The 21,632-nt window shown below is 46.3% G+C and overlaps 1 protein-coding gene across 3 annotated transcripts in view; it reads left to right on the top strand.

The window, feature by feature from the left end:
- LOC121000673 (polyadenylate-binding protein 1-like) overlaps positions 1-21,432 on the top strand; it is a 31,585-nt gene extending 10,153 nt beyond the window's left edge. The window contains exons 10-15 of one of the 3 annotated variants that reach the window (XM_040431260.1): positions 381-485; positions 1,378-1,394; positions 18,011-18,154; positions 20,928-21,006; positions 21,088-21,218; positions 21,321-21,432. In XM_040431260.1, the coding sequence (XP_040287194.1) occupies positions 381-485; positions 1,378-1,394; positions 18,011-18,154; positions 20,928-21,006; positions 21,088-21,218; positions 21,321-21,413 (569 nt within the window). In that variant the 3' untranslated portion in view covers positions 21,414-21,432. Of the gene's footprint in view, positions 1-380; positions 501-1,377; positions 1,395-16,020; positions 16,164-18,002; positions 18,155-20,927; positions 21,007-21,087; positions 21,219-21,320 lie in introns of all 3 variants that reach the window. The other 2 variants (XM_040431259.1, XM_040431261.1) reach the window with 2 other exon arrangements.
- Positions 21,433-21,632: the final 200 nt, after the last annotated feature.

Raw genomic sequence — 21,632 nt, 5'->3', positions numbered from 1 at the left:
TCAGTTAGAGGTCCCGTTCTGGTCTCCGCTCTTCTGACAGGATCCTACAGCATTATACTGATTTATAATGTTGTGTACCCCTGGGAGTCTGGAAATCTATTGTATTACACTGTCAGCACTGACTGGACATTGCTAGACACCCCTTCCCAAATAGTAACACCCAGTTGTCAATTTGTTCATAAATTTCTTGTAAGAATAACTGAGGTACATCAGAACAAAGAGTTCAAAATTTGGATCCAGAATTGTTATGTAACGAAGAATACAAGCATTTACTAAAACACACGTCCAGAGATAAGACATATCCAGTATGCTAAGCTTTAGGATTGTAAAGGGCTTATTGTCGGATTAATATGCTGAACTGTCCATTTGCCTTCCTACAGCGTTCCAGAATATACCAAGAGCAATCAGACTAGCGGCTCCCAGATTATCAACCTACGACACAATGAGGCCCGCTCCTTCCGCCCCCCACGTTGTATCAGTTCAACGTTTAGGTAATTGGTGCACTAAATCATATACTTAAAGGGGTTTTCCGAGACTTTAAAGGCTCATGCACACGGCCGTTGGTTGTTTTGCGGTCCGCAAGACACGGATACCGGCCATGTGCATTCCACATTTTGCGGAACGGAAGGACTGTCCCCTAATAGAACAGTCCTACCCTTATCCGTAATGCGGACAATAATAGGACGTGTTGTTTTTTTTGTGGACCCATTGAAGTGAATGGTTCCGCATACAAGCCGCACAAAAAACGAAATGGACACGGACAAAAAATAAGTTTTTGTGCATGAGTATCTGATTGGTGGGGGTCCAACACCTAGAACCCCTGATGATCAGCTGTATGAGAAGGCAGTGGAGCTCGCAGTAGCACCTAGGCCAGTGACGAAATGTTCATCGGTCACATGACCTAGACGCAGTTTTTTCCTATAGACGTACAGTCAGGTCCATAAATATTGTGACATCGACACAATTCTAACATTTTTGGCTCTATACACCACCACAATGGATTTGAAATGAAACGACCAAGATGTAACTGCAGACTGTCAGCTTTAATTTGAGGGTATTTACATCCAAATCAGGTGAACGGTGTAGGAATTACAACAGTTTGCATATGTTCCTTCCACTTGTTAAGGAACCAAAAGTAATGGGACAATTGGCTTCTCAGCTGTTCCATAGCCAGGTGTGTGTTATTCCCTCATTATCCTAATTACAATGAGCAGATAAAAGGTCCAGAGTTCATTTCAAGTGTGCTATTTGCATTTGGAATCTGTTGCTGTCAACTCTCAAGATGAGATCCAAAGAGCTGTCACTATCAGTGAAGCAAGCCATCATTAGGCTGAAAAAAACAAAACAAACCCATCAGAGAGATAGCAAAAACATTAGGAGTGGCCAAAACAACAGTTTGGATCATTCTTAAAAAGAAGGAACGCACCGGGGAGCTCAGCAACACCAAAATATGGGGAAGACCACGGAAAAAAACTGTGGTGGATGACCGAAGAATTCTTCCCCTGGTGAAGAAAACACCCTTCACAACAGTTGGTCAGATCAAGAACACTCTCCAGGAGGTAGGTGTATGTGTGTCAAAGTCATCAATCAAGAGAAGACTTCACCAGAGTGAATACAGAGGGTTCACCACAAGATGTAAACCATTGGTGAGCCTCAAAAACAGGAAGGCCAGAAAAGAGTTTGCCAAACGACATCTAAAAAAGCCTTCACAGTTCTGGAACAACATCCTATGGACAGATGAGACCAAGATCAACTTGTACCAGAGTGATGGGAAGAGAAGAGTATGGAGAAGGAAAGGAACTGCTCATGATCCTAAGCATACCACCTCATCAGTGAAGCATGGTGGTGGTAGTGTCATGGCGTGGGCATGTATGGCTGCCAATGGAACTGGTTCTCTTATATTTATTGAGGATGTGACTGCTGACAAAAGCAGCAGGATGAATTCTGAAGTGTTTCAGGCAATATTATCTGCTCATATTCAGCCAAATGCTTCAGAACTCATTGGACGGCGCTTCACAGTGCAGATGGACGATGACCCAAAGCATACTGCAAAAGCAACCAAAGAGTTTTTTAAGGGAAATAAGTTGAATGTTATGCAATGGCCAAGTCAATCACCTGACCTGAATCCGATTGAGCATGCATTTCATTTGCTGAAGACAAAACTGAAGGGAAAATGCCCCAAGAACAAGCAGGAACTGAAGACAGTTGCAGTAGAGGCCTAGCAGAGCATCGCCAGGGATGAAACCCAGCGTCTGGTGATGTCTATACGTTCCAGACTTGAGGCTGTAATTGACTGCAACGGATTTGCAACCAAGTATTAAAAAGTGAAAGTTTGATTTATGATTATTATTCTGTCCCATTACTTTTGGTACCTTAACAAGTGGGAGGCACATATGCAAACTGTTGTAATTCCTACACTGTTCACTTGATTTGGATGTAGATACCCTCAAATTAAAGCTGACAGTCTGCAGTTAAAGCACATTTTGTTTGTTTTATTTAAAATCCATTGTGGTGGTGTATAGAGCCAAAAATGTTAGAATTGTGTCAATGTCCCAATATTTATGGACCTGACTGTAAATGGGGCCGAGTGCGATACCAATCCCAGCCGCTATGCAATGTATGACACTGTGCTTGGTGAGTACGGAGAAGGCTGCGGCACTGACAGGAGCGCCGGTGCCTTCTCAAGCAGGTGATTGGTAAGGTCCTGGGTGTCAGATCCCCACCGATCAGATACTGAGATATCGTCAGTATAAAAGTCTTGGAAAACCTTTTTAAACCTTTTGTACGCAATGGCCCAGATTTAATAACGTGTCTGCACCTAGAATCTGTCTAAAAACTGGCACAATTTGGTACAACAAGGGTTTTTACACTTTTTGTGACTTGCCCAAGAAATGCCGGGCTTAGTGAGTGAGGTGGAGCTTCGCAGGACATGGACCCGGCCTAAGATGTGATGTTTTGCACAAAAAATAAGCCATCATTCTGGTGTAGAAATCTGTCTCAAAGTAAGGCAACCAATACTTGGTATACAGACAGTCATAGAAACGTGTCTATCCTTGCACCACAATTATCCTCCAGCCTGAGCCCCTGTGATAAATCTCGTGCAGGTCTAGACAGCCGCTCTAAGCTTACGCCAATCTTCAGCGCAAGGAGGCATGATTTAGTGATGTCATCACACTGCTGTGCTGAGCAAAAGACAGCGTCGTACGTCAGGGGAACATCTATGAAGGGGGCATCACTGTGTGTGTAGGTGGACCACTTAAGGGGGCATTACTCTGTGTGGTGGTCACTTAATGGGGCATCATATTGTCTGGGGAGCCACATAAGGGGGCATCACAGGGGACATCATACTGTGTGACAAGGGCAATTAGAGGGCATCACTTTGTGTTGGAGGCATGTAAGGGGGCCTCATTCTGTGTGTGGGCACTCAAGGGATCATCCTACTGTTAGGGGGCACTTAGTGGCATCATACTGTGTAGGGGGGCACTAAGGGATCATCATACGGATATACTGTCTAAGGGGAACTACGGGGCATCGTTATTGTTAGTACTAAGAGGATATTCTTAGCTGGGGACGTGGCTAGCAGCCGGCATGAACGGTCGCATCTGATCTGAGCTCCGGCTCCCGAATATAATCCTGAGCAATCCTGAGTGCTATTGCAGCTAATTGGACCGAATAAAAGGTGTACAGCAGCACGAACCTTCATGGTAACCGGCGATGGGACCCAGCAAAGCTCAAGCCGCTGCAGAACGGCTGAAGGAATTTGTGCGCCAAGAAAACCAACATGGCGCTGCGGCAGCCGGCACACCTCGTACCCTCGTACACAGCATACCCGTGGTCAAGCGGCACAACAAGCAGCTATAGACGAACCTGAGGCGGCTGAACTTACCCCGAGAGAGCCACACGAGCAGCTGATGTCAGCGATACTGGTTTGCCAAACTTCCCGCACCACAAAGATAGAGGAGGTACGTGTGGATGTGGGCCTCCTCAGGCACGATGTACAACAACTCAGAGAACGAGTTCGGGGAACTGAGGAGAGGATCTCCGAGCTGGAAGATCTCACGCGCCCCATACCTGCTAAGATACATGCCCTGGAAGGCTCAGTCTCCTTATGGCAGAAGAAATGCGACGTCCTGGAGAACAGGGCCAGAAGGAATAACGTGCGCATACTGGGCCTACCTGAGAGAACAGAGGGACAGGATCCTGCAGCATTTCTCAAGGCCTGGTTTAAGTCAATTTTTCCAGAGGCGTCTTTCTCTATGGCATATGCAGTGGAGCGGGCCCACAGGGTCCCGGCTCGACCACCACCTCCGGGAGCCCCACCTAGGCAGCTTCTAGCTCGCATGCTAAATTGGAAGGACCGCAACCTAATTCTCATTCAAGCAAGGAGGTTGCAAACCATTATGCATGAAAATGCCAAAATATCCTTATTTCCCGATTTCTCCGCCGAGCTTCAGAAGAAGCGGGCGACTTTTGTTGCTGTAAAAAAGAGACTCCGGGACATGAACTTACCATATTCCATGGCATACCCCGCCAGGCTGCGAGTGGTGGATGGAGAGAGATCACACTTCTTCACGGATCCCAAAGAGGCGGATGAATGGATCGTGAGAAAGTCGCAAAGATTGCCACCTCCTTGAAGTATATTATTACGTCAGCAGTCCATTTTTTTCCAAGGGACCTTAATGGTCAGGACGCATTGTTGATCACATCGGTGTTGCTCCATAATCCACACCGGTCACCGGTATGATACTGTGCTATCAGCGTGTGTTTTGCTGTTTACAATGCATACAGAAAGTTAGCTGCAGGCACGACTTATATGGTCGGATACCGACATATTCTTGTTACATCTAGTAATATGCTGGTCCCTGACTACTCAGCCACAGGGAAATTATTATCCGATATCTGGCATCATACACTGTATTTCAATGCTAATTTACAGCATAGTTGGTTCAGATTTATGTTTTTGTACTATGTTTGGGCACTATATGGTATAACACTGTTTATAGGCAGCAGTATATATGTATTAGGAGTGATGAGGAGGTACAGGCGCCAGAGAACCCAGAAAGAGGACAGCCCTATTCATAGCTTTCTGACACAGATAAAATGGCTGCTCTATTGTTAATGTCATGGAATGTGAGGGGCTTGGGTGATCCGGGTAAGAGAATATCTGTTTTTGCAAATGTTCGTAGATACAACCCACACATACTTAGCTTACAAGAGACCCATCTCATGGCCGAAACGGCAGCTAGACTACAGAAACCTTGGGTACAATGGTCCAGTCATTCGTTTGGCACCTCACACTCTAAAGGAGTGTCTCTGGTAGTTAACCGCTCCATTAGATGGGAACCACACGCAGTTGAGACTGACACGGACGGCAGATATATTTGCACATGTGAATAATATACCGTTTGTGATTTTAAATATTTACTTTCCCCCTCCTGCAAATATGTCAATTGTAAGCTATTCTTTTACAAACAACAGGCCTTTGAGGTGGGAGATAAGGCAGGGCGAGTACTAGCTCATATTGTCCATAAGAACTCATCAGCTCCGCCGGTTCTGCGAATACAGGCCCAAAATGGTGAGATTAGTGATTCTGTCTCAGATATTCTATCAAACTTCGCCGACTTTTATCGAGATTTATATCAATCACGAGTGGAATACTCAGAATTAGAACTTGAGCACTACCTAGATGAGATAGAGCATCCAACTTTATCAATGGAGGACAGCAATCTGTTAGAGGAGGATATAACCCTAGAAAAGATACAGGAGGCTATCAATGACCTGGCAAATGGGAAGGCCCCTGGCCCTGATGGCCTACCTTTGGAGATATATTCCAAGTATGTAGACATCCTTGGACCTCAACTTAAAGTGATGTTCCAGGAGGCATGGCGGATAGGCAGATTACCAGACTCCCTATATGAAGCAACCATAGTTGTACTCCTGAAACCAGATAAGGATCCATTGGACTGTGCCTCCTATCGGCCGATATCTTTGTTAAACTTACATTATAAGATTCTGACAAAGATCTTCGCCAATAAGTTGAACAAGACAATTGCTAGCATTATACACAGTGACCAAACTGGGTTTATACCTGGACGATCGACCTCTAATAATATCTGTAGGACACAAGTCAGCCCAAATGGGAACCCAACATGACAGGCACTGGGCTCTGGCCTCACTAGACACGGCCAAAGCCTTTGACTCACTGGAGTGGCCGTATCTGATGAAAACAATGGGAAAGTTTGCCTTTGGACCTAGATTCATGCAATGGATACGGATAATTTATAAAAGCCCCAAGGCCAATATCCTAGTAAACGGTATGACCTCTGCTTACTTTAATCTGCAGAGGGGTACGAGGCAAGGGTGTCCTCTCTCCCCTCTCTTGTTTTCAATTGCCATTGAACATCTGGCCCTCCGTATCCGCCAAGATCTAATATATGCAGGAGTTGAGCTGGGGGGGGGAGAGAGGACAGAGTAGGCCTGTATGCAGATGACCTCATATTGTTTATCAGCAGGATGGATGTCTCTCTGCCACGGACTATCACTATTATAGAATTATTTGGAAAATTCTCCAAGTCGGCCCTAATGCCATTATGGAGCTCTGACTGGCCCAATGTTTACCATAATCTTAGGATAGTAGACCACTTTAAATACCTAGGGATTTTTATTACTAGAGAGCCAAGGGAGGCCTATACCAAAAATATTGCCCCTTTAGAATTTATTTTCTCTAGCAAATTCAAAGTTTGGAAAACCCTGCTTATATCCATTATGGGAAGGATCAACCTGATAAAAATGATCCTTTTACCCAAAGGGTTATATTTGTTAGAACATGCTTGCACTCCAATACCTCTGCGTTTTTTCGACCGCCTTCACTCCCTAATGGTCCGATTTATCTGGGGTAAAGCCAGACATAAACTCGCCTTAAATACTCTGCAGCGATCCAGGATACAAGGAGGCGCAGCACTACCAGACTTCCATTTGTACTTTCTTGCAGGTCAGTTAAGGTTCCTAGCTAGTTGGGTAAATGGGAAACCCCTTATGAACATGGAATATTATTTACAACAATATCTGGAGTTATCCAGTCTATGGCCAGTGTTGGAAAAGGCTGAATCTCTGTCCGGGAAATTACTACAGATTCACAGGTTGGCACAACAGGTTTGGAGAGACACCAAATTGCGTCAATACCAAGACTGGGCAGATGATATACCCTTGTAGGATAATCCATTACTCCCCCACTTACAAGCCATAGAGGGGACTCACATCTGGTTATCTTCAGGGATCACTGCGCTGCGAGACTTATATCAGGACGGTATTTTATGTTCCTTCTCCCAAATCCAAGAGAAATTTGGTTTAGAGCGTACCCAATTTTTAAAATATTTGCAGATCAGACATGCCTTACAGGAACAGTTTAGGGACCGGAATAAGGCCATCTCCTCCTACCTCTTAATAGGGGTTATAAAGTCACAAGGTCCTAGGGGCACAATATCAGCTATTTATACCTACCTGTTAGGTTTGCAGATGTCATCACAGCCCATATTAGCCGAGGCCAAGTGGAAAGGGAACATTCCCCATCTTACTGCAGAGGAATGGACGGATGCGCTAGAGGCTGTCACTCATGTGTCCCCCTCGGTCAACAACAGACTCATCCAATTGTTTATGCTGCACCGTAGCTATTTAACTCCTACCAGACTGCATAAGATGGGGAGAATGTCCCAGCCTAAATGTCTTAGATGCTCTCATAATAATGCTGATTTCTGGCACATGATGTGGGAATGTAACCATATCAGATCATATTGGCGAGATATACTTAGTGTACTATCATCATTGGGTATGGGCCCAATACCACTATGTCCCAAGATATGTCTGTTGGGTACAATGATGGGTGGACACACTACAATAAAATACTCCTAAGCGAATCCCTGTTTCTAGCCCGCAAAGTAATTGCCCTCAAATGGATGGCGGAGGAACTTCCTACAATGGGAATTTGGAAAAGACTAGTGAACCAGATCATCCCTTTTGAAAAAGTACTGTATGTGAACAGAAAGTGTCCTGATAAATTTCAGAAAGTATGGGGATTATGGTGAGATTCTAATTTGACCACCTCGCCCGGATCTGCGGTTTCCATAGACCCTTGAATGTGATATAATAAACAAACCTCACACGCTTTTCATGGTTTTTTAGCTCAATTTATTACTTTGAGTGTCTGCATCACACATGTGAAGAAGTTTGGCATGACCGATTTTATTTATTCTCTATTGTATTCCCATCAGGGAAATGTCGAAATACATGATATTGTGTGCTGTATGAGATTATCTTGTATACATTTGTTTGTACCATGAACGTGCCTTGTTACTCTTTTTCAATAAAACGAGTTTAAAAAAAAAAGAGGATATTCTTACTGTGTCGGGGGGGGGGGGGGGGCACTGATACTGCATGGTCATCAGAAGAAAGGGGATTAGGCAGGATTAGGGGCATGATTTATTGTCAACACACAGTAAAGGATATTGTAAGAGGTACACGTTCAGCTAGAAAACCAAATCTCAGCCTGAAGGAACGTTACTAACAAAAATAATAATTAATTTATTAGGACTAAATCATTGGGTATAGATAAAATCAGGCATACAGGAAATCAGCAGTGCGGAGAGGGATCAAGTAATATTCCATCCAGCACTCTGATAGCCTGACTAAGTGACCTGTGTATATATGACGAACATCCAGTGTTGGAGCACACTGATTGATGTCAAGCCTATGTTCACAGGATATGGTAGACGCAGCACTCAACCAGCGGTTGGCACTATTGATCCAGTCCACTGAGGCTAGCAGTAAGAGCAGCACAGTGGGTCCTGGTGCACCCTAACACTGCTCCCCTAGTGGATGAGTGAAGCGTCTGCTTAAATGCGCTCACACATCGGCAGCAATGTGATTGAAATATCACTATTGGTTCCTGCCTTATTTAGTGAGCACAAGTGACATCGCAATTCGCTCTACGCGTTTCAACATGACAGGTCAGTTTCATGTCTCATCAGGAACGACTATTATTTCAGTGTCAATTCAAGTAAAGCACCGCACTGTAGCGTGCGTCTCTCGGCGCTGTGATGGCCGTATGCGGCCAGCCGCACGCCGGGTATAAGTAATCAGAAGACCCGCCCCCAGGAGGGTGGGTGCCGGCTCCGATATCCAATCAGGGACAGAGGCGCATCCACTGACACGCTCCCTGACGACACCGTCGCACACTCCAGCGTCATACCCTCGCAGGGAGGAGCAAAACTATGCTCTATTGTAAGGGGGAATATTCGGATGCGGTCATTAAATAATCGGGTGGCAGCGCTTAAAGAAGCCAGTCAGGGTATATCAAAGAGGCCCATCAGAGAAGGTACCATCAATAAATACTTGGATAATCCAAATAGACAGTGTATTAATTAAATTAAATAACTTAAATAAGGTCACCGCTTCGCAATGTATGTGGCATGGTGGCTTACATGGGATAAATGCCTAGTATGAATAAAGCCTAGAACCACGCTACTAGTAAGATGGACTCCATATAGTAGTCCATAGATGCCTTAAATGAAGCAGGCAAACGAAAGCGCCTCGTTAAGTCCCTTTGGGTGAACAGTATCTAATTTAAAGATCCATTCTGTCTCTTTGCGGAGCAATGACCCATCAATGTCCCCTCCGCGAATGGATGTCGCAATATGCTCAATCCCCTGGACCCTCAGCACATCTGGGTTACCCCCATGAAGATCACATACATGACGTGCGACAGATGTATCGCGCTTGTTCCTAATATCCAGTAGGTGCTCACCAATACGTCTCCGTAACTCCCGCCTGGTCTTGCCGACATACTGTACACCACACTCGCAGGTGATAAGGTACACCACTCCCACTGATGTACATCTGATGAAGGATCTGATGGAAAATCTCTCCTTCGTCACTTGGCTCGTAAAATATGACCCCTTCATGATATTATTGCAAATAATGCATTTTCCACATGGAAAGGTGCCAGTGAGTGTATTTTTGAGACATGTATCAGACGTAGGGTGTAGGTAGATACTGTGGACCAGACGATCACGTATATTGGAACTACGTTGGTATGTGATGGGGGGACGATCTAACACTAGGAAACTCTGTTGCAGCAAAATATCGAACGTTTCACCTGCTATATCAAGGAAAAGAAACATCTCTTATATAACAGGGACATTAAAGATTTTAAGGAGGGCAAGGTGTTTGACCTTGGTCCAAAGCGTCAAACCACCTCGGAGGTTGACACAGAATTGTCATCCTCGGAGGGTGACACGGACATTGAACCAGGATCTAACATGTCCAGAGGTCGAGGGGGATCTAATAGAGGTTCGCCGAGGTCACGGGGTGGTAGACAGCGAGGAAGAACAGGCAGAGGATCTAGAGCAGGGGTGTCAAACTCAAATTCATCGGGGGCCGCATCAGCAGTTTGGTCACCCTCAAAGGGCCGGAAAACTTACAGTTACTTGGCTTGGCCCTTGGGGATCTCGGACGCCACTTCCACACTTTGGCCGGGGGCTCGGTGGAGCTGATAAGGTGTTTTATCCTAATGAGAAAGATTTCATAATAAGGATTTGGAGAAGGGGCAGAGGGATAGCAGAGCAGGGAGAGGCTGGTGCTGCTACTAGGGGGTCATACCATGGGGGAGTAATAAAGCCCACCATAATGCCCCCCCCCCCCCCCAGTAGTAATAATTCTCCTTATAATGTGACAGTGCAAAAAATACCCCCTTGTAATGCCCCCATTTGAGCTAATGTCCTCATAGTGCCCCCATAATGTGCCAGTATAAAATACCCCTATATAGTGCCCCTAGTAAATGACCCCATAGTGCTCCACACCCTCCTTCCTCCTAGTGCCCCCCATAATGTACCAGTATAAAATGCTCCAGTAGATGCCCTCAGTGTCCCCCATAATTTGCAAGTATAAAATACCCCTTCTTAGTGTCCCCCGTAGATGACCCCATAGTACTCCTCTCCCCCCTTCCCCATAGTACCCACCATGTGTCCCAGTATAAAATTGTACTGTACAGAGAGCCCATATAAAATGCCCCTTCTTTGTGGCCTCAGTAGATGCCCCTATAGTGCCCCCAATCATGTGCCAGTATTAACAGCCCCCCCCCTGTGCCAGTAATAATAGCTCCCTATGCCAGTAATAGCAGCCCCCCTGTGCCAGTAATAGCAGCCCCCAGTAATAACAGCCCCCAGTAATAACAGCCCCTCTGTGCCAGTAATAACAGCCCCCAGTAATAACAGCCCCTCTGTGCCAGTAATAAGAGCCCCTCTGTGTCAGTAATAACAGCCCCCAGTAATAACAGCCCCTCTGTGCCAGTAATAAGAGCCCCCAGTAATAAGAGCCCCTCTGTGTCAGTAATAACAGCCCCCAGTAATAACAGCCCCTCTGTGCCAGTAATAACAGCCCCCAGTAATAAGAGTACCTCTGTGCCAGTAATAACAGCCCCCAGTAATAAGAGCCCCTCTGTGTCAGTAATAACAGCCCCTCTGTGCCAGTAATAACAGCCCCCTTTGCCAGTAATAACAGCCCCCCCTTTGCCAATAATAACAGCCCCCCCCTTTGCCAGTAATAACAGCCCCCCCTTTGCCAGTAATAACAGCCCCCCCTTTGCCAGTAATAACAGCCCCCCCTTTGCCAGTAATAACAGCCCCCCCTTTGCCAGTAATAACAGCTCCCGCCAGTAATAACAAACAGCCCCCCCTTTGCCAGTAATAACAGCCCCCGCCAGTTAAAGTATTGTACATAATAAAAAAAAAATAAAAAAACACATACTTACCTCCATGTCAGTGATGCGATGCAGGCCTCTTCTGGCCTGTGTCCCACGCTGTATGGCTCAGGCGCGCTGACGTCATCGCGCCGCCTGCGCCGGCCTCTGATAGGCTGCAGGCACTAGGCTGGCAGCCTATCAGAGGAAGGGAAAGGGACACGCCTCTCCCTCCCCTACCGCAGCACAGGTAGGCATCTGTATCGCTGTCCACAATGGAAGCGCTCATCTCTCTGTGCCCAGCCGCCGCCGCCAGCTCGCTCGCTGCGCGGGCCACATGACGAGGTCTGGCGGGCCGGATTCGGCCCACGGGCCTTGTGTTTGACACCCGTGATCTAGAGGTTTTTTTTTAGACAACACACCCCCAGTGTCAGATTACCTCCTGCGCCACAAAAAGACTACAGAGGTTCCCAAATAGAGGACCTTCAAGTGGTGAATCTGTCACAACGTACGCTGTCCCCACCTGAGATGGAAGTTCTGAGAAAGGGCCTCTCTTTCGTCCCTTTACAAAAATTTAATTTGTTCAATTGGGTCAAAGACCTTCATCTGTATGCGCGCAAGCTAAAATGGAATTATTTTTTTCCTAACTCATGATAAACGTATGTGTCATGAGCTGGGTTTTAGAATGGAGGAGTTAAAAGATGTTCAGTTATTGGCGGGTCTATGTGACAAAGGTGAAAGAGAAATTGGTGATGGCCCATTCACAGATTTGAGAAATCCGTCAAAAATGTTTCCTCCCATAAATGACAATACCCCCATTGATACCTTCGTTACGGTTGTCACCCAGGACCTTCAAAAATTAAAGGGTCAACATCTAAGCTATGACAACCTTAGTCCCCACGAAAGAAAAGCATTGGGAGACTTAGAGGGAGATTCTAATATAGTTATCAAACCCTCAGACAAGGGGGGCAATATTGTCATTATGGATCAGGAAACATACTGTGATATGTGCCTCGGAATTTTACAAGACACCACCACATATAGACGCCTCCCGTCGGATCCAACTCCTATTTTTAAGGTACAACTATCTGAACTCCTAAATGAAGCTCTGAGGGATAAGCTTATTAACAAAACTGAACTGGAGTTTCTGTTACCTAGGTTTCCGGTTCGGGCGGTGTTTTACAGCTTACCAAAGCTTCATAAGCAGAGTATACCACTCAAAGGCAGACCCATCGTGTCGGGGATTGGGAGTCTCACGGCCAATGTTAGTACCTACATTGACATGATATTGAGGCCCTTTGTGGCAAGTTTACCATCTTTTGCCCGCGACACGATGGATGTCTTACAAAGCCTGGAAGGTATTCATTGTGATGCAGATACCTGGCTCGCTAGCTTGGATGTGGAGGCCCTGTACAGCTCTATTCCACATGACAAGGGTTGTCTAGCTGAACAGGCCTTCCTTCAACAGAGAGGTGCACACCTTAATCGTCATAATGCCTTTGTGATGGAATTATTGAATTTTGTCCTGAGTCACAACGTGTTTCTTTTTGACCGTCAGTTTTTCCACCAGCTCAGGGGAGTTGCGATGGGCAGCCTGTGTGCCCCTACCTACGCAAATCTCTAAGGGAGGTCGTCTTCAGTGATGCTATGGAGAAGTATACGTCGTCGATAATAATCTGGATCAGGTATATCGACGACGTGTTCCTGCTGTGGAAGGGGACGAAGGATTGGTTCACCAAATTCGTAGCTGAACTTAATAACAATCAGCTAGGTCTATTCTTCACGTCTGAGATACAGGAGCGGGCAATCACATTTCTGGACCTGACTGTTGCCGTGGGGACAGATAGAAAAATCACTACTAACCTGTTCCGCAAGCAGACGGCCACTAACAGCCTACTGAGGTGGGACAGTGGCCATCCCCTGGCCCTCAGGCGTGGCATTCCCAAAGGCCAGTACCTGAGGGCTAGGAGAAACTGCTCAGAACTGAGGGACTTCAAGGTGGCCGCGAATGATCTGAGGTCACGGTTTACGCGCAGGGGATACCCCGAGCAAACACTCAGAAGGGCATACCATCACTCTATGAGTGTTAGCCGTGACCAATTACTGACTCCCAAGCAGAGGCCGCAGGACCAGAATTTTCCGAGGATCATAGCCACGTATGACAAAGCAGAGAAACGTGTACGTGATATCCTTCAGAAACATTGGCCCATATTGCAGTCAAACATTGGTGAACTAGTGTTAGATCGCCCCCCCATCACATACCGACGTAGTTCCAATATACGTGATCGTCTGGTCCACAGTATCTACCTACACCCTACGTCTGATACATGGCTCAAAAATACACTCACTGGCACCTTTCCATGTGCAAAATGCATTATTTACAATATTATCATGAAGGGGTTATATTTTACGAGCCAAGTGACGAAGGAGAGATTTTCCATCAGATCCTTCATCAGATGTACATCAGTGGGAGTGGTGTACCTTATCACCTGCGAGTGTGGTGTACAGTATGTGGGCAAGACCAGGCGGGAGTTACGGAGACGTATTGGTGAACACCTACTGGATATTAGGAACAAGCGCGATACATCTGTCGCACCTCATGTATGTGATCTTCATGGGGGTAACCCAGATGTGCTGAGGGTCCAGGGGATTGAGCATATTGCGATATCCATTCGCGGAGGGGACATTGATGGGTCATTGCTCCGCAAAGAGACAGAATGGATCTTTAAATTAGATACTGTTCACCCAAAGGGACTTAACGAGGCGCTTTCGTTTGCCTGCTTCATTTAAGGCATCTATGGACTACTATATGGAGTCCATCTTACTAGTAGCGTGGTTCTGGGCTTTATTCATACTAGGCGTTTATCCCATGTAAGCCACCATGCCACATACATTGCGAAGCGGTGACCTTATTTAAGTTATTTAATTAAATTAATGCACTGTCTATTTGGATTATCCAAGTATTTATTGATGGTACCTTCTCTGATGGGCCTCTTTGATATACCCTGACTGGCTTCTTTAAGCGCTGCCACCCGATTATTTAATGACCGCATCCGAATATTCCCCCTTACAATAGAGCATAGTTTTGCTCCTCCCTGCGAGGGTATGACGCTGGAGTGTGCGACGGTGTCGTCAGGGAGCGTGTCAGTGGATGCGCCTCTGTCCCTGATTGGATATCGGAGCCGGCACCCACCCTCCTGGGGGCGGGACTTAGATTACTTATACCCGGCGTGCGGCTGGCCGCATACGGCCATCACAGCGCCGAGAGACGCACGCTACAGTGCGGTGCTTTACTTGAATTGACACTGAAATAATAGTAGCTCCTGATGAGACATGAAACTGACCTGTCATGTTGAAACGCGTAGAGCGAATTGCGATGTCACTTGCGCTCACTAAATAAGGCAGGAACCAATAGTGATATTTCAATCACATTGCTGCCGATGTGTGAGCGCATTTAAGAAGAGGCTTCACTCATCCACTAGGGGAGCAGTGTTAGGGTGCACCAGGACCCACTGTGCTGCTCTTACTGTGTTGACTATCCACCACATTGCTATACACATAGTAGCATCTGCTAGCCTCAGTGGATCAATAGTGCCAACCGCTGGTTGAGTGCTGCGTCTACCATATCCTGTGAACATAGGCTGGACATCAATCAGTGTGCTCCAACACTGGATGTTCGTCATATATACACAGGTCACTTAGTCAGGCTATCAGAGTGCTGGATGGAATATTACTTGATCCCTCTCCGCACTGCTGATTTCCTGTATGCCTGATTTTATCTATACCCAATGATTTAGTCCTAATAAATTAATTATTATTTTTGTTAGTAACGTTCCTTCAGGCTGAGATTTGGCATGATTTATTGTACAAAAAGTGCTGCAGTGCAATACTTCACTGGTGTTGTCCACTTTTTTTTGCGGCTCGGACCCTCTCCCTACCGCAGACCCTGGCACTCCGGCTTTATTGCATATCTAAATATGATTTTATCTGGATTTATGGAACCAAAATACACATTATTTCTCCAATAAGTCACCCTTGTGTGCATTATCTATGTAATGTACTCTCACAGTCTGCATTATTCCAATGCTGTGGCATCACTGTGAGCATCATTGCTGCACCGTATGCATCACTGTGTGCATTATCACTGTATTGTGACATCACTGTGTGCATTATCCCATTACTGTGATGTCACTGTGAGCATTATTCCTCTGCCGTTATATAATCAGTGCCATTGTTTGCAATTTTTCATGTATTGTAATTTTTCCATACAGCAACTGTTCCACAAGCAGCTATTGAATCCCAGCCTACCCACGTCTCTGCTGCAGCCACCACGGCTTCTGCTGTGTACTCTGCTCCTCGGTATCAGTACCCAGCTGCAGTTCTTCATCCTCAGCAACATATGATAATTCAGCCGCAAGTTGCCGTGCAGCAGGTAAGAATTCTGTCTGTACTACCTAATATATACAGTATACCGTATACACTAATGTGCGTATTATTTTTTGGGGTATTTCCCGTATACTTTGCCTACAGCACACTGTCCTTCCGGAAGAACCTCCGGCTCCCTCCATATTGGCGCCTCCTCCTTCTCCAATCAACCAGAAGCAAATGCTGGGTATGTAAGTCTGTACGGTACTGCCATACCATGTAAACAAGCTAAGACTTGACACAAGGGTCTCCGATTTTAGGTGAACGTCTCTTCCCTCTGATCCAAGGCATGCACCCAGCACTAGCAGCGAAAATCACAGGCATGTTGCTGGAGCTTGATGGCTCTGAAGTTTTCCACATGCTTGAGTCACCAGAATTTCTCCGTTCCAAGGTACGACCATGTTCCAATATGCAGTGTAATGCATACTTTCTTAGGGTACGTCCAGACCGGATCCACTGTGGAAAATCTGCAACGCATCTGCTGGAATTTCACAGCAGCAGTTTTAGTTGCGGAATTCATAGCAGAAATGCTGCGGCAGATTTCACCGCTGGATTGCAAAAAGGGGAAATCTGCAGAGAAAACCCACAACCCCCATTTACGTGTGTATTCCGCTGCATTTGGATTGCATTGTTTAAAATCTCATCCACTTTGCTGGTACTGCAAAATCCTGTAAATTTTCTGGAAAGAAGGTATTGTGGGGATTCGCTCTGGTAGTTAGGACTAGCGGATGCAGTATAGAGGAAAAGTACACCGTTCTTGAATCAAACAGCGGTGTTTATTCACACATTGGTGTACAACTAAATGCAGATAAAGTATATCAAAAAACGCAGGTGGCTTGGTGTTTGTTCACACACAAGGAAAGTCCATAAACAATAAAAGTCACCTTTTCTATTGCATGTTAATTCACACCCTGTTAGCAGTTCAGCCTCATCAAGTCCATAGACGGCCTGTTCGCCTTTAGAGGGGCCTGAGTCCTCCAGCCCGGCTCAAACCTCAAATCTCAACACAGCCCTCAGTTCACAGCACACAGACTCCTGAGCTCCACTGTCAGAGGGAGGTAAATCCACACACCTGGCAGTGCTGGCGGGTTTTTATGCCTGGCAAAACCCGGCCTGGAACATGGGGAGTAGTCACCCACCCAGCACTTTGACTACTCCCAGTAAGAGCCGTCCTGGATCAGCTATGACAGCCATGCCAAATCTCAAGGTGTCAATTAGCAATAGCTGCTGCTGACACATAAAATACAGACTCTTGCTTCACTGAGGCCAAGAACCTCGGTGACACTTACCTTCCATCCACGATGATTCCAGGTACCTTCTTGCAATATGCAAATAAAGCTCTTAACAAGCTCTGCCTTTGATGCCACCAGGTGTAAGGCAGCTATCCTAACGGTCAATGTTTGACCCTTTAAACAGGCGTAAAAACATGACTTGGGTAATAACCATGGAATGAATGGCGTTCTAATAATAAATAATAATAATCATAATAAAAATAATAACTAAGCCAGCACTTTATCGGGTCTCTGCTCTGCACTAATGAGGGGCAATCACCCGGAAACAGCTCTCTGCAGATGAGATGCTGGTTTATTTAATATCCAAGTCATGTCTCAAGACCTATTTAAAGGGTGGAACATTGACTTATAGAACAGCTACCTTACATCTGGTGGCATTAGAGGCAGAGTATGCTGAGTTAATTTTCTGCATGCAATTCCAAAGTCGGAAGTCCTCAGCATATCTTTCCTATGTGGAGGTTTCTTTATAGAGAATGTCCCAACCATGGTGTAAGAGCTGGTGTTAAGATCTGCTCTCCTATTTCAGGTGGACGAAGCTGTGGCAATGCTTCAAGCCCATCAGCAACAAACACTGGCACCTCAACCCACAGCTGCAGCGGTTGCCAGTTCTTCTGTCATGTGCTCTGCTCCTCAGTATCAGTATACCGCAGCAGTGGTTGCTCCTCAGCAGCCCCTTATTATTCAGCCACAGGTTGCTGTGCAGCAGGTAAGCCGACTGCACTAATATCTAGATTCTCCTTATTAAAGGTGCCCATGGACGTGTACATATGCCTTTAATTGCTTGCGTGGTGTAAAGCTTGCCATAAGCATTAGATAAGATCTGGCATCCGACCATGATCTTATGTGTACGGTGTCCAGAGAACAGCCCGATGAAGTCCCCCGGCGGCTATTCTCGGGACTGCCTGCTCCCGGTGACCGCATTTGTTTCAGACCGGTTCGCGGCGCAGGCACAGGTAGGGGCTTACCTGTGCATCGCCGGACTTGTGAGTCAAGATGGCAGCCCTGGCCATCACTGACGGTGTGTCTCAAATGACCCCAGTGTCAGGGAAAAGATGGATTGGGCATGTTGGATTTCAACATGCCTGATCCCTTGCTCACTGAAAGATAGCCCAAGGCTTCTTTCACACTAACGTTGTAGTTTTCCGGTATTGAGATCCGTCATACGTTTCAGTTTTGTCCCCATTTATTGTCAATGGGGACAAAACTGAACTGAACCATTCTCATACCGGAGAGCGAACCGCATGTTGTAGTTTGCTTTCCGTCGCGGGATGCGGAGCAAGACGGATCCGGCATGACCCACAATGCAAGTCAATGGGGACGGATCAATTTTCTATGACACAATTGAAAACGGATCCGTCCTCGATTGACTTTCAGTGGAGTTCATGACGGATCCGTCTTGGCTATGTGAAAGATAATGCAACCGGATCCGTTCATAACGGATGCAGACGGTTGTGTTATCAGTAACGGAAGCGTTTTTGCTGAACCCTGCCGGATCCAGAAAAAACGCAAGTGTGAAAGTAGCCTTAGGGGTCTGGAAAATGCTTACTCCCCTCTACATAATAAGTTAAACATGTACAGGGACATACACAGAGTACACAACGTGCCCCTGCCCCGAATTTTAAGGGGGCATCACACAGTCCCTGGCAATGTAAAATGCAAAAGTGCAATTCTCCAGGTTTCTAACAAATTTTAGTTTTTTTAAGTAGAAGACATTTTTTATTTAAAAAAAAGGATGATAAAGGCCCCCGCACACTAAATATGACTTCTATTACAAAAAAAATGTGGTACAGGTGCTTCATTCTGAATGTATTTACACCAGACAACTGACATAAATAATGAATCTCCTGCTTCCTTTCTTGCAGTATATTATAAAACTGCCTGCCTGCAGCCACCACCAGGGGGAGCTTAGGACATAGGAAATTACCCGTATTTTTTGCCCCATAAGACGCACACTCCCCCCCCCCCCCCCCAAAAGTGGGAGAAAAGTGCCCCTGCGTCTTATGGGGCGAATGCTGGCAATTTACATCGCAGTCTGTGATGTATTAGTGAGGAGGGTCTGTAGTAGACGAGGAGAGCGGCGGGCCGTGCAGGCACTGTACTCTGGCCCCGCCGCTCAGTATGTACTGTATTATACGTAGTGTTAATCATCATATCTAAACTGCGCTCCCCCTGCTCCCCATGTGTATCGTACTTACCGGTACACGTCACGCTCCTGTAGTAAGCACTAGCAGGCCGGGCTGCAGGCGGCCGTAACTCACCGAGGTCACGTGCCTGCTCCGCCTACTTTATGAAAGAAGCAGGCGGAGCAGGCACGTGACCTCAGTGAGTTACGGCCGCCCGGCCTGCCTGCTAGCTGCTAGTGCTTACTACAGGAGCGTGACGTGTACCGGTAAGTCCGGTACACATGGGGAGCGGGGGAGCGCATCTTTACTCAGTTTAGATCTGATGATTAACACTACGTATAATACAGTACATACTGAGCGGCGGGGCCAGAGTACAGTGCCTGCACCGCCCGCCGCTCTCCCCGCCTACTACAGCCCCTCCCTAGGAATCTGTGAATGGTATAATGATGGGGGGAGTCTGTGGATGGCATTATGATGGGGGGATCTGTGGATGGGACTGTTATGGGGGGATCTGTGGAAGACACATATAGCAGTGACATCCACAGATCCACCACCTTATAACAGTGCCATCCACAGATCCCCCCCATCATAATGCCATCTACAGACCCCCCCATCATAATGCCGTCCACAGCTCCCCCCATAACAGTGCCATCCACAAATCCCCCACCCCATAACAGTGCATCATCCACAGATCCCGCAAAATAGTGTCATGCACAGACCGCCATTAGTTCAAACCCACCAAAAGCACACCTTTTGGTTAACAATATTTTTTTTCTTATTTTCCTCCTCAAAAACCTAGGTGTGTCTTATGGGCCGGTGCGTCTTATAGGGCGAAAAATACGGTATACAGTTGCCATTTATATCAATAGATGCTGTAAATAATCTCTTGCACTGAACTCCCTCTAGTGGTGCCTGACAGAAACTGTAGTGAATGTATGTCGCAAACAGGAGCAGTTCAGCGCCAGGCCCCCTCTCCCCCCCCTCGTGGTCTGCCTCCATGGTAGGTGCGCCACTGCTCTTGGCTGAGCCAGGCGTGCATAGCTTTGTGGACTCGTCTGACATAGCTGTCAGCCAAAATGAACATGAAAATGCATGTTTCAATATTTTCTTTTATGTCATTTTAAAGTATTTTTTTGTACAATGGCTTTTTTTTTTTATAGACACAAATAACACATGTACTAAAACATACTGTTTGGAAAAAAAAACACAATAAAAATGCAACCAAAAAGGTTGATGCCATAAAAAACACATGTAATCTAACTCCCCCCCCCCCCCCCCCTGCAAAAAACACAAAAGTGTAGAATGGGAACCTCCATTATTTATCTTGTTTTTGGGTAATTTCTTCTTCCTTTGCAGCCAGCTGTCATTCAGGAAGAATCACCAGCTACCTCCATATTGGCCCCTGCTCCTTCAGGCGACCAAAAACAAATGCTGGGTATGTAAGGCAGTATAGTACCGCCATATTATGTACACTGTGAAAGAACTTAAGACTTGACACAAGAATCTTTAATTTTAGGGGAACGGCTCTTCTGTCTAATTCAAACCATGCTCCCTTCGCTGGCAGCGAAAATCACAGGCATGTTGCTGGAGCTGGATAATTTGGACGTTCTCCACATGCTCGAGTCACCAGAATTTCTCCGTTCTAAGGTACGACCATATTCTCAGTGCAGTATAATGTATACTATCTTATAGAGACCACCCCAACTATAGTGTCAAGGTCTGGTGTTCACATCTGGTCTCTTATCTCAGGTGGATGAAGCTGTTGCTGTTCTTCAAGACCATGAAGCTAAGCAAGTGGTGCACCAAGTCATGAACAACGCTGCAGTAGTGGCAGCCGTCTAACATGCCTCCGAGTTGTAGCACGATGCTTCTTTCCAGGCTTAAGGCTAGGGCTCCATGGCGGCTTTGGCCATGACACATATTGGATGGCCAAAGATCCAGTGTAGCACTGCCTGCATGGCAAACAATGAGTGAATGGGGTCGCACTGCTATGACCTGACAGTCACAAGGAACCCAAATCTGTGGGTCGCTATGCAGCCCCATTCACTTGCATTATCGACG

The sequence above is a fragment of the Bufo bufo genome, chromosome 5 (genome assembly GCF_905171765.1).
Source record: "Bufo bufo chromosome 5, aBufBuf1.1, whole genome shotgun sequence".
Lineage (NCBI taxonomy): Eukaryota > Metazoa > Chordata > Amphibia > Anura > Bufonidae > Bufo > Bufo bufo.
The sequence above is the reverse complement of the archived record's forward strand: the minus strand, read 5'-3'. Positions and strand labels throughout refer to the sequence as shown.